Source organism: Nyctibius grandis, chromosome 3 (assembly GCF_013368605.1).
Source record: "Nyctibius grandis isolate bNycGra1 chromosome 3, bNycGra1.pri, whole genome shotgun sequence".
NCBI classification, from domain to species: domain Eukaryota; kingdom Metazoa; phylum Chordata; class Aves; order Nyctibiiformes; family Nyctibiidae; genus Nyctibius; species Nyctibius grandis.
Window position 1 is genome coordinate 27,834,442 of NC_090660.1, and position 13,351 is coordinate 27,847,792.

Below are 13,351 nucleotides of genomic sequence, written 5' to 3' on the forward strand. Positions count from 1 at the left end.
AATCCTGCATGTACAGAGTAGTAGTGATACATGGATTTCAAAGAATATTCCACTAAATGAAGTCAAACACAGGATAAATATTGGCTAAGTGACTGGGTACATCACAGTACCTGCATGTGGTGTCACTGCAGTTCTGTGTTTAAGACACTGTGTAGGGCACCAGGTCCAACTCCCAAGCAGAAACGGCATGGTGTGTACATCATTCCATAGTGCAGAAGGACTCTGTGGATGGGAGCAGAAAATATAATCTATGCATTTACTTTTTTTTTTTTAATTAGACTTCTTACTAAGGGCCAAGTGAAGATGCCCACCACTTCTATTTTTAGAAAAAAAATACAGAAGATGGAATATCTAAAAGCCTTATGTTGGAACAAACTAAAACCAGTTTTGATATGTATTAACAGTGTAGTCCATGGCAATAGGCCAAAGTGTACAAGGTTCATAAGAAAATAGAAGACCTTGATCTCTGTCATGTTTTTCATGAGACCCAAAGAGTAAAACCTGTAGATACCGAAATGGCTGTTCTTGGCCTGTGGTTTCACAACATGTATCTGTTTGGACTAACCTCCTCATCGCTTGTTTGTTACAGTAGTAGCTCATAGAGTGGTTCTGGCCAGGGACATGGTGCTTAATTTTTGCAGTGATGAGTGCAGGTAGTAGTAATAATAACTGTGCCAACCTAATTCATTCCCTTACCAGAATTAGTATGTAGCTGACAGCATTGTCTCAACAGCCAACGTGACAGTGGCAGAGCCAACCAGTAGCTGTATACACCAACTTGTTTTCACCTACAGTGGTAATAAGTGGGTGGTGTTCAGAGGTGTTTGTGTAGACACCTCTGAAATTTTGAAACTCTGATATGCCCAACTCAGCTGAATCAATAATACCTGTGGGGGATTTTTTTGTCAGCTGTGCAAGTGTTTTCTGTAAAACTAGTCAGCCTGCTGAGAAACAGATAATAAGGAACAGATGCTTCAACTTGTTTTGTAGTGAGGCTGAATGCTTCTTAGCTTTACTAATCCAGGACATCCTGGATGAATCATAGGACTCTTGAATGCCCTTCTGCTCCTGCTAGCCAAAAATACTCTAATATTACTTGGCCTTGGTGGGTTGGGGGGATCACAGTGGATCAGCAATACCAAGAAAAGCCAGAATGCTCACATCTTGTAAAATTCCTGAAGTTTGACATTTGTGAAATTAGGTTGCTACCTCTGTCTCCCCCCCTAGAGCAGCTTATCTTCCCTCACATTTTGTTTGCTTTTTTTTTTTTTAATAAAAAGTCTGTGATGTAAAAGATTCCAGATGCTTTCTTCCCTCCAGTCATGCTGAAGCCTGTTTTGGATGTTGCTTAGCATAAGAAATGCCTCTATTATTGCATTTATGCTAGAAAGGAGAAAGCTGAGCCCCAGGAAGGTTATGGAAACCTAAGATAAGCCAGCTTATTAGTGACAAGCCACAAATATGACAAAATATTCTAGCTTTTAATAACATACTCTACAAAAAAAATTATTCCCACCTCACTTCTCCCAGTGCCCAAAGTTTGTAGGACTGTGTTCTGCACAACTTACTGATAGGTTTCTGAATGCTTGTTTCAACCTAGAAAAAGAAGCGGAATGAGAATGAAACAGCTACAGAAGGTGAAGACTCTGCAATGACCGACATGCCTCACACAGAGGAAATGACAGACATCGTAGAAATGAGAGAAGAGAATGAATAATAAATGGGATGCAATTGTTCTCTGCAGGGACGATTGGAGTGACACTTCAGCATCTTGTCGTCTCTCATACTTTTTTGTTTGTTCGTTTTTATTTTTGTAATAAAGAGGCCTTGATTTAAAAGGTTTCAGATAAATTCTCTAGCATACTGAGTATGCTCTCACTGATGAGGGACCTAAAAAAAGGTCTTTGCTTTTTTTTCCCCCCCCAATTGAATTTGTTTTCTCACTCCATGCAACCATAAAAGATACAATTGCATCACTGTAGAGTCTTCCTTACTTATGCATCCACCTTCTCTGGACAATCTGCATTTGTCAACCAAAGCCCTGCTCTCTGTGCATGTGTGTGCATGTGTGCATGCATGCGCTTGCACACTCGCACACACACACACACACACATGCCACTGGCTCAATGCTACTGCCATAATCCTACACCCTCCCCTCTTTCCTTTTCCTTCCTTTTCTTTATGAGAAATGCAAAGGAAAAGAAGTTTGGAATACAGAGCTTTATTTTACTTGCTGGAAAATGACTTTGCTACATAAACTAATATACGACAGTGAACTATATCTTCTTGTTTGGCCTCACCACTAGAGCTTATACTGCACGGGGTACGAGACAGGGAGGAACGTGTAAGTCTCCACATACAAAGTGGAGAAAAACAGGTTCCTCTCTCATGTTAGAAGTGTGTGGATGTGTATACACACACAGGTACATAAACAGAGACATACATATATATATATTCATATATATATGCATACGATAAATAAAATACAGGACAAGAACTCTATTTAGCTTTTATTCCATCAGAAAGATAGTAATCTTTTGAAAAATGTAAACATTTAATTCAGAATTTTCTTGAGTCTTTAAGCCCCACCTTACGTATAATTTTCTTTAGAAAAAAACATGCACTTTCCTCTTGTGAAGAGGGTGATGGCAACTGATAGACTTTGACTGTATTTGAATTAAAAAAAATAAATATTGACAAGCTTTACCAAAGTTCTTGTCCACTGATTTAACTTTAATTTTTAATGGTTGATTTGCTCTATATACTTATTTCTGGTGCCTATATATTTAAAAAAAAAATCAGATAACACATGCAGGATACCATGGTATATCGCATTACTACACATAGCTCCATGAAATTTTTTATATAAAGTTGTACACATACACACACGTGTGTGTGTATGTATATATATTTTTATATATATACACACACACATATATGTATGTTTTGCTATATTTGCCTATGCAGTAGACCAAAATCCATATGGTGAAGCTCAAGTACTGATGGTCCTCCAAGCTGTTAATTAGGGACCTTGATCATGTGTTAGCTCTCAAGGCAAGAGTTGCATGGAGGTGGGGCGCTGCTCTCATCAGTCAGCAAGCGCTGTACTTGGAGAAGGCGGCAGGTGTGGTGTGGTTGTGGTCGAAGTGGGCCTTAAATAACAGAGTGTGAGGTCGGGTGGGTGACTTGTATGGGGTGGAAATGAAGCCGATATCAGAGGTGACCGAACGAGAGACGGTTTGGGTGCCACCGATGATGGCTGCAGCAGCAGCTTTGTATTTCTGTGCTCTTCTGTGTTTGGCTGCGGGGCAGCGTTCGTTAACAGTTTGTAGTATCTTGGGTTCTTTCAGATTTAATCATATCAGAGTCTGGAAACTGTTATCCTCCATGCTATGTCCATAAATAGTTAATTTAAACCTTATTTAGTAAAAGTATATTTTTCTAAGTTGTGGAAATGATATTTAATTGTGGACCAATTCCGTTTCTAGAATTATTTGCCAGGTAGTCCCAGCACTCAGAGAACTGATAAAAATTAAACATTGCTTTAAACGTTATATCAATATATGTGTATGTAGACATACACATGTATAAATATATATATTGTATATTATGTACATTTGTTTTAAGCTACAATACATTTCTTATTTTTCCAAGATCAGGTAAAAATATCTCTAAAAATCTACAGAGTTCGCTAGTAACCAGTTATGGACGTCGTGAAAGGCATTGTATCAATGAACTTTACATTTTATTGTAAACATTTGTACCAATTTGTTACATGTACAAATGCAGTAAGAAAAATGTAGAAATTATCGTGTTGAATGACAGATTTGCAAAATCAGTTCATGGTTAATGAGCAGTGGCACTAGTAAGACTAAATCCAGTAACCCCACAATTTCTGTGCCACCACAAGGTTGTTCTCCTTGTTTCTGACAGTAGTTTAAAAAAAAAGATTTTTATAAAAAACTCCTCAGACAAATTAACTTTGTGCGGTATGTAGACTGTAGGCATTCATGAATACAGGCTCTCAAACAGTCATATGTATATAACGTGTATATAGACTGTTACAGATCACAGTGGCCACTTGAGGTCTTCTCTATTCATGTCGTTTTGGTTTCTCCGGTAAATTTGTATACAAGTCCACAAGACGCATTTTTTCAGGAATTGTAGAGATAAAGCAAGTAATTTTTTTTGTAATATTTCTTTTCATACATGACTAAAATTCATATGCAGTATTTTTGAAGACTTTTGAGCATTACTGATGTAGGTTTCAAGGTAGTAATTGCACCGAAAAGTAAAAATTTGAGAATAAGTTAAATGAAACACTGAAGCTCTTGCTTTAGATAGAATACGAACAAATATTAAACACTGAATAATTGGTCATACAGAGCTAAACTAATGGTATTGTAAAAGATCAATTTTCAGTTGTGTGCGTAATACTCAATAGTCCTTTACTTTGCAAGATACCGAATGAGTGCAGGCGTGGTGGGATTTGGACAAGAATTCAAGCAGAGCTTTGGCCACCACCTGAAACCTCACTGCTCCGACTCCCAGTCAGTGGCAAATTCAGCTGGGCTGGTGAGGCAGCCAGTCTGATCGGTTACAGGCTCCGTCCTCCTCGGCCAAAGCCCCGGTCAATGCTGGTGCATGCCCTGTCCTGCACCTCTTCCTTCCCAAAAGGACTTTCCTGAGTTCTAGTAAAATGACGTAGCACTCTCTGGTGTTATTGCTTATGAAATGACTATCTATCTCTGTGATATAAATATTTTACAACAGAAACCTATTTTAAGTTTCTGTGTCGGGGAGCTGGAGCGCAGTCATCTCAATGAATTCACGTGGAGACTTGGCCTTTCCAGACTTTCTTGAGAATTACTGAATTATACAATTGATTTTAAAATAAGAAGAGGAACACAGTAGATCTTCATCCTACATCTTAAATTTCAGAACAGCTCACACAGTGGGAAAAAAGAGCAGAACACCAATAAGCTGTGGATTCATGTTACTTGGCTTTTAATACGTGCATGAAATTGTGTTAACTTGAGTTTTCCTTTTGCAGAATTATGAGGAAGCATTGGGGTTTTTTTTTTCCCCCTCACTGCCCTAAGCAGGCCTTTCACGCTTACCAAGCAGTGGACTTGATGGAAAAGGTTCTGCATTTCCCAGCCAGTGCTTGAGGCCATTCGGGCGCAGCAGTGGGTTCCCAGGCAGCCCTGCTCGCCGTCCCCTGGCACAGCCGTTCCAGGCAGGAGCGCTCCGTTGCCCGCTTGTTAGATAGAGCCACCCTGAGTAAGAGGATTGGGTGAGTAACAGAGAAGCCTTTTGTTTTCTACTCATTTCGCTGCTAAATATTTCCTTTGAGCGGGAGAGATTTATATCTGGCTCTCGCTTGGTGTTTTGCCAAATCCGCAGCCAGAGAGGGAGCAGCCCGAGACGGAGGGCAAGCCGATGAATGCAGCCGATTCAGAGACGTGCGAACAGAAACCGTTTGAAGGCGAGAGCGCCTTTTGTGGGATGGCGCCTCGCGCTTAAGAAGAAGGGAGAAAGAATGCTTTCAGGCCTGGGCGCCCAGAGTCTCCAGGCATAGTTGTGCGTTGGGCTGCAAGGTGGCAATGGGGATAGGGCATCCTGGGGCTCCAGCATCCAGGCAAAATGCAGGACAGTGCAGGGGATGGCGAGGCGGCAGTATCTGCTCCGTCTCTCACTGAGATCTTGTGGTTGTGGCGTGATCAGCACGGATTTGAGTGCAGCTGGGTGTTACCAGAGCATAGCTGAGGTAGCCATTAGTGTATTGGAAAGCCATGCATATGTATATGGGTGTGTATGAGAGAGTGTTGTGCAGGCATTTTTACTATGGCCTATATAGTTTGTTGGAACAAGGATTCAAGTCTAAACATGATGTTAATGTGGGACTAATACTAAGCCGTTTAAAAAAAATTGAAATTTAAAGTTACATAAAAGAGTAAATAAAACACCCTTTCAGCAGACCTTATACCAGTGAGCTAAAGCATGATTTAGATCAGTAAGCTGGAATGGGAGAAAAAGAGGACATGCTGAAAAGCTTATGGGTGTTGTATAACCATCCTAAAGACAACAGCATGGCGTTGAGATGAGTGAATCAGAGGGCAGAAATCACCAGAGCTGTGGCTGCTGCATTTCCCTTCCAGCTGCCCTGGAGAGGGGCTGAAGGGTGAGGAGCATTGCATCCATGAGACACCACTTCTAAGTGTTTTGGTTTCTGAGTGGAGGAGCCATCAGAGAGGAGTATGAAACATCTCAGAAGATTATTCAAGCAGAAATAAACCAACATGCAGGTTTTATAGCATGCAAAGAGGAGGCACTACATAGCTTGCTGTTTCTGAGTAACGGGCAGAACTGGATTGGGGAAATGTCACATAAACTTTACTGAAACAAAAGACAAAATTGTCACAATTTTAGTCTCAAATTGGCATTTCCCAAATACCAGCTTAACCATAAAATGTTCATGTTTGCCTTTTTACTAGAATTCAAGTGCAGAATACTGTGTTTTTTGAAGGGAGCAAGCTCCCACGGAGGGGGGATGTGGTGCAGAGCAGGCTGTGGGGGCTCGTGGCAGAGCCCCGGTGGGAAAAGGAGCTCCAAATTTATTCTGCGCCGTGCAACACACTGGATTCAATTGCAGCCTGACAGCGTCATGAAACGAGGCAGAATTGTCAGATTAGCAGCAAACTCGGTCCAAGCGTGGTCCTGAGCTGCAGCAGCCCTGCAGAGCAGTGGGGGGGACCTGGCTCTCCGCGTGGGTTTGGACAGCTCGCATAGATTTTTTTTGGAGAGCCAAGTTCAATTGTCGGTGCATAGATGCACTCCTCAGCAAAACCGTTGCCAGACTTCTCAGTAATTGGCACCTTCTGAACAAAAAGGCCAAAGACGACATACGGGGGCAGAGAGACTGAGCTTTACACTCGGCTTGGGGCGCGTACTCACACAGAAGGGCATTTTGGCTGCAGCTTGTGCAAGTTAATTGTATGGTTAGAGAGTGAGCTTCAGTCTCAGCATTTCGTAATCAAGATATACACTATTTCAGTAAAACAGAAGAATTGTGGTGTATTTTTAGGTGCTTTTTGTCTTTGTAACCCCGAGGGGCAAGTTTTCCGTAGTATTACCAAGCCTTGTCACTGCTCAAATCAATTTATTATTTTCTGTCATTCCTAGTTCAGCACCTTTAGACGTTTCCTTATTTTCTTCTGAAGGCTCCTGCTAGGCTTATTTTGTCTGTTGGCATTTTGAGAAGGAAAATGTAATCGTCATGCTGACTGAATGTCAAGTAATGCCGTGATTAAAAAGTAGCTTACAACAAAACTCTTCTTTGATGGACTGTTTTTTACTTTTCGTTTGCTAAACTGAAAAGGAGAGTCAAGAAGTAGAAGGAATTGGGGGGTGTCTTTATTTAAAATCAAGAATTAAAAGAATGGATTCAAGTTCATTACTTAACTCCAGGCACTTTGTGACTTTCTAATGATCCATAAGACCACGACCCAGACTTTTCCAGCAAAGTTAGCACTGCATCCCCAGAGCAGCGCAGAATAGTTTGAAGCACTGGGAAACACACCACTTCATGTATTGCACAACTAAATGTATAACTTAATGAGCTGGAGAGCCTGATTAACAGGGACAATCCATTAAGTTTAAAATTCAGCTGGACGTGAGAAGTCTAATCCAATGTCAAAGGTGGTCCTGCTTTGAGCGATGGAGGCTAGATAAGATGAATGCCTGTGGTCCCCTTCTGACCTAAATTGTTCTTGGATTCAATCAGGAACCTAGAGAGGTCCCTTCATCTTAAGGGACTTGCGACTGCTTGACTTCTTTAGGCTTTCAGTTCAGGGTTGAGAGAGTCTACTAGCGCTCTACAATGTAGGTATCATCTGAGAAAAAAAATCTGAGCTGCACAGATTCTTTTGCTGATGACAAAACTTTCATATTGCAGAGCCAGCTGTAAAGTACCCTCCCACCCTCTGGGAGCCCACAAGGAGGGCAAAGCAAAAATAAGCTATTGTATCTGCAGATGAAATATTTGAGTACTGTACTGTACTTTTTCAATTAACTCTCTAAGCAAAAATGCCTGAAACCAGCAAGCAATTGCATCTATTACCTGCTTCCTCCCATCTCTCTTCAGAGAGAAGTGCATCATTCAGCATTTTAAAAAAAAAGCTACCCTTTCTGATAACTCCCCTTTGTAATCAAGGTAATGCAAAGTAAATACTTCTACATTTACGTAATAAAACAGCTTGGCCTATCTACAAATGAGCGCATAAAAATCCCCTCTTAGGAAAGGATGTATTTTAAAATTGGAACAACAGCTTTATCCATAATTCAGCAAAAACACAACAGAAAAGCAAAGAAAAAATTGCAAAACTGAAAAAAATAATTCTAATTGCATTAACTTTTAATGAAAATACTGCCTGGGTGGAAAGTAAAGTGTATGTACACATGCAGAAAACAGCAGAGACCGGAACTAACATGCATTACTCAGCTCTGTAGTTTGCTCTCCAAAGCAGCACTGATGTAACTCTTCTTTTGTGTCCTGTTAGGATAAACAAAAAAAATCCTTCCTAAGCTATAATGAAACAATTGTAAGGCTACAGGCAACAAATTTACTGGTTGCTTAGATTAATTGATTTTATCCACAGGGTTTGCAAGCACCACAAAATTGCAAAATCAAAACCTCCAAAAAAGTTGAAGATACATACGCATTTTTGTAGATGACATGCCCTTACTTACTACCATGAACAAGCTTTTGAAAATAAATCTAATCACTCTTTAAATAATGTAGTTCAAAGTGCACTTCAGTTACTTTAGGTTTAATAAAAATCTACCTGCAATATCTCGTATATTTTTAAAAAGCATACAAGATGCGAAATTCAACCTGTGTTTTTAAACTGGGCAGAAATCCCCACTGTCAAAAAGGCAGTCAAGCTGAGATCGTGTCAGGTTTTGATCTTTCAGAACATGGCTCTCACTGCTCCATTATTTTAGATCAGCTTTTGGTGGTGTTGCCTCCCCCTTTGTTTCTTGAAGCCAGGAGCCTATGGAGGGCTTCTGGTAAGAGGCACGGGCATGGCTGGAGGACCCCAGAGCTCATCTGCTGAAGGGAAGGATGGTTTGAGGCAGGAGGCATGGAGCTCCTTTAGAAAGATGTGGTTTGATGGCTTCTCGCACCACTGTTGTGCATGAGCTGGCGGCAGTGATCCTCCCCAGAGCTGGCTGTTCAGAGGAGGATTAAAAAAATAGACGTTGCCTGTTGCTGGTGGACTTGAAGTTGGGAGTTTCAGAGCCCCCTGTGCTCCTTGTATTACTTGTTCTGCAATACTGGCAGAGCACGTTACTACTACAGGCCACAGAAATCCAACCTGGAGACCAAGGACTCAACTCTGCACAGTGGAATGGCTGAAATGTGTTTAATGGTGCTTGGGCAGCATGGCCCAGCAGTGTTCCCAAGGTATGAGAAAGCCTTGCTTCATCTATATCAAACAGAAAGCTTCTGGGCATGCCTGAGGAGGAGCACGTGCGAGCGAGTGTGGAAGAGTGAGTGTGTGTGTGTGGAGAGAGAGGGAGAGATGGACGCAAATGAGTGAGTTGAAGCGTCTTTTGCAAACACCCCACACTGCATTACCCTGCAAGGACCATACTGGTGGGCAGAGAGAACCGTGACCCCTTCATTTATCATCTTTAGTGAAAAGTTCACTGACCTTTAAAGGTTATCGGACAGCGTTACTAGATACTAGTTACTAGATAAACCCGAACTTTATAGTGCTAGGAGCACAAAAGACAGCAAACTTTGCCACACCTTTTGCAATGGAGAAAGAAGCAAACTTCACACATCCTGCTCTCTCCATCTTTGCATACTTGAGTAGGGCCAGCCACAAGGTCAGGCTAGAAAGAAACTACAGGGGTTGAGTAAAACCTAAAGGGCAGAGCAGAAGACGAGGACTATTTTGTCTTCACAGCAGAAAATCATCATGGAGGAGAACCAAATTGTGTAGAGGTAACCCCCAGAAAGTCTCTCAAAGGAGATGCAGTTTCTGAGCAGAGGTTCAGGATAGCTTTGACCACATCCTGTGAGGTCAGACTGCACCATTTGTAGAGTAATACTACAAGGATATCAGGTTCTCCAGTCTCAGAGAGGTGCTGTAAGGATAAAATTCACTAATGCTGGTGAAAGATGCTTGGGTACTACAGGGAACAGCACCACAGAAATGCCTATAAATACTGAATTCATATTTGCATGTTCTAATGGTGCCTTTGGGTTCTCTAAAATTGACTTGTTTTTAGTTTCATGGAAATAACTTTAAAATTGGGATCACGAAGCAGTGTCTGGAAGCACCATCGTAAAAAAAGGGCAGCACAAAGTATGAAGACTCTTGTTCAGGAAAGGGATGGGGAGGGATGCTTGGGGGGGACCCTCATCTTTTCCGCACCTGACCCTCTGACCACAGAGTGTTCTGCAGGACAACGTCTTGTGTTCTCAGCTGGCTTACAACACTGAAAGAGGCAAGAGCAGTAGCTGGCCACCCTTTAGGGAATGCTGCCTTTGCATTGGGATTAAGGTCAATTCTCTGAACACCTTTCTGTAGAAAAAAAGCCCCATTTTCTTTCAGTTCCTTTCTGTAATTTGAAGGTAAATCTGAGAACTAGGTGTCCTGTTTTGGCCTAAACCAGGCCGATTTTCCTTTCAGTGATTTTTACTGTCAGCTAAGTCTCCTCTAAGTAACTGCACTTTCTGAAACTAAATGCATATTTCACCTGAGAAGTATCACTCATTTTTCATTTCTGTCAGAGTATCTTTCAGTATCAGATTCAGATTCTTTCTTTCAGGATAAAGCTGTCTTTATGCAAATAGTGTGTCTAATAGCCATCCTCAACTACTTAAACAAGTCAATTTTGCAAGGACTGTAGGTGTCAAGCCAGAGCACTGTTTGGGACTACAGTACAGGGATCTGAGATTTTAAGTGAAATGTTACCTCATGCATCATTTTCTGTTGTACTTGTAGAATTCCAGTTGATTTCTCTCAAAATAAACGTTGCTTTCTGCAATTTGTACACATGCTAAAGCTACCAGTTTGTTTTTTAATGGCCATTTTGCTTTGCTTTAAACATGTGGGTTTTCTTTAAACTCTAAAGAAACCAATGAAGGTAAAAACTTTGTACATTTTTAAACAACTGCTAAGGTCAAAAGTATAAAAGTACCGGTTGCATTAAAATTGAGTGCTGTTTATGTATTTAACAAAGATGTACGTAACTGCATTGTTAAAAAGAATTATCTGTCCAATAGCTTTCATATTCTAATTACTTTAAGTAAAGTTCTAACAGTTTGCATATGATTCATGATTCTGATTGCTTCTGTTTTATTAATTCTGACATGGTCTAAAGTGCTCTTCTCATTTGGAACAAGCAAAATAGACCTCCTGGTGAGAAAATATACAACATGCAAATTGGTTTTGAATTATGAGCATGATGCTGCCAACTGCAAGGTCTTAACTTGAAGTTAATGAAGTCCAAGGGTATCTGTCAAACGATGCAAGACAAGCTCTTTATTTCTACAAAGCATCCAAGTGTTGTTGATACAGAAATACCATGGTCAGAATACTTTTTCCACACCAAATCTAAAACTTTTATCATTCCTGTTAAATAGACACTTAGTACTTAAAAGGAGAGCATTATTCTCATCAGGCCAGGACAAACTCAAATGTGATGAGAAGATGCTTCATCCATCCATCTGGCAAGCCACCAAAGCTGTTCTTAGGAAGCTGTGAAAACATTCCTTAACCAAAAATGTGTCATGTTTGATTTTGAACATGTCCCTTGGGTACTCCCGAATGACTGAATCTGAGCCACCCAGAGCCAGCGAGAAGGCTGACTATAGGACCACAGCCTTAAACATCTCTTCTGGTGCGACACTTGACCAGCCACCGTTTTTAAAAAGGTCATGGAGAGGTACGATGGTAGGGCTTTGCTCATACCTGCGACCAACCCCCCAGGACTCTGCTGCCTCAGGTCTCCTCGCGCCAGCCCACAGCAGATTCAGACGATGCTCTCCAAGAGAAGTCCAGCTTCTCCAGCCCACAAAATGACCACCTCACATACTGGTTTTAATTTTAGGCAGCCTGCCATCTCCAGCATCCTGTATCCCTAAAGCCTGGCCTCCCTTAGGGTCCCCCATCCTTTGTCAGCCCTTCAGTTCCTGCCTGCCTCATCTCATCTCCTCTCCTTGGGGCTCCCCAACCACTCTCTCAGCCCCCTGGCATCTGTGGCCATGTCCCCCCTTCAGTGCAGGGGTCAGCAGTCCCCCAGCCTCCATGGGGTGTGACCCATCTTCCCTGTGACAGGGCTGGGAACAGCAGTGTTTTTCTCCTGGCCCTTGGTGCGGGATGGTGCTGGGGGCCTTTGGAGACACCGAACTGGCCACAACTCCCACCATGCCCAGCTCCTCCTTCCCGCTCTCCAGCCACCAACTGCTGTCCCCATGGCTGGAGAAAGGATCAGCTCATGCCTGGCCACGTTCCTGCCTGAGAGCAGGAATGCTGAGCGGGGCTGAGAATGTAATGAGGGCGTCTGCATCAGCAAACGATAACTGCCTCAGCCGCTCACAGGCGCACGCTCGTTAGCTGCTGGCACCGGCCACCACCTTCCCATGGCCACTTGCAAAGAGCACGGCCTGACCTTGTCCAGCTCTCCTCCCGAGGCCGCTGGCCTGGCAGGAGGCCATGATTAAAAAAAATAGAAAAAAGAAAAGAAAAGGGCTCAGAAGAAGATACTGCCTTTGTGCCTGCCCGTCCTCTGCACCCGCTCTTGAGGGCAGGGGCAAGGGAGCCACCATCCCCACGGCTTGCAAGGGCAGAGCCTGTTTGAAAACAGGCGTGGGGATTACGGCCGCACCCTTCGTTGTGAGCAGATTGAGCAAGGCCAAAAAGTGTAAACAGAGTCACATGCCGTGAGTTTGACTTTCTCAAACTAAGCTTTCTCTTTCAGGGACCACATAGGCTTTATTTCTCTCTCCCTACTCTAGAAAGGGTCAGACTGTACGCAGGTAAAAAGACATGCAGTATGATGGCAAATAGCATTATTAATTCACCTTCTTTGCTTGCAGTCTTGAAAGTCGCCTCTCCCTCCCTCCCTCCTCCTCCTCCTTACCCATCAGCAGACCCTCCTCTGACTGTTCCTCCATCAGTAATGACAACAATTAGCTCTTCCCTCAATGAGGTATACTGAAACATAATCCAGTTTATTTCCTCTTCCCTCAATGAGGTATACTGAAACATAACCCAGTTTATTTCCCCAAAGGGCACACATACACCTCAGACGAGAAGAGTCCTCAACCACA

The 13,351-nt window shown here is 42.3% G+C and overlaps 1 protein-coding gene across 2 annotated transcripts in view; it reads left to right on the plus strand.

The window, feature by feature from the left end:
• Positions 1 to 7,882, plus strand: part of ANKH (ANKH inorganic pyrophosphate transport regulator) — a 111,361-nt gene extending 103,479 nt beyond the window's left edge. For both annotated transcript variants that reach the window (XM_068396770.1, XM_068396771.1), the window contains one exon: positions 1,601 to 7,882. In XM_068396770.1, the coding sequence (XP_068252871.1) occupies positions 1,601 to 1,717 (117 nt within the window). In that variant the 3' untranslated portion in view covers positions 1,718 to 7,882. The remainder of the gene's footprint in view (positions 1 to 1,600) is intronic.
• Positions 7,883 to 13,351: the final 5,469 nt, after the last annotated feature.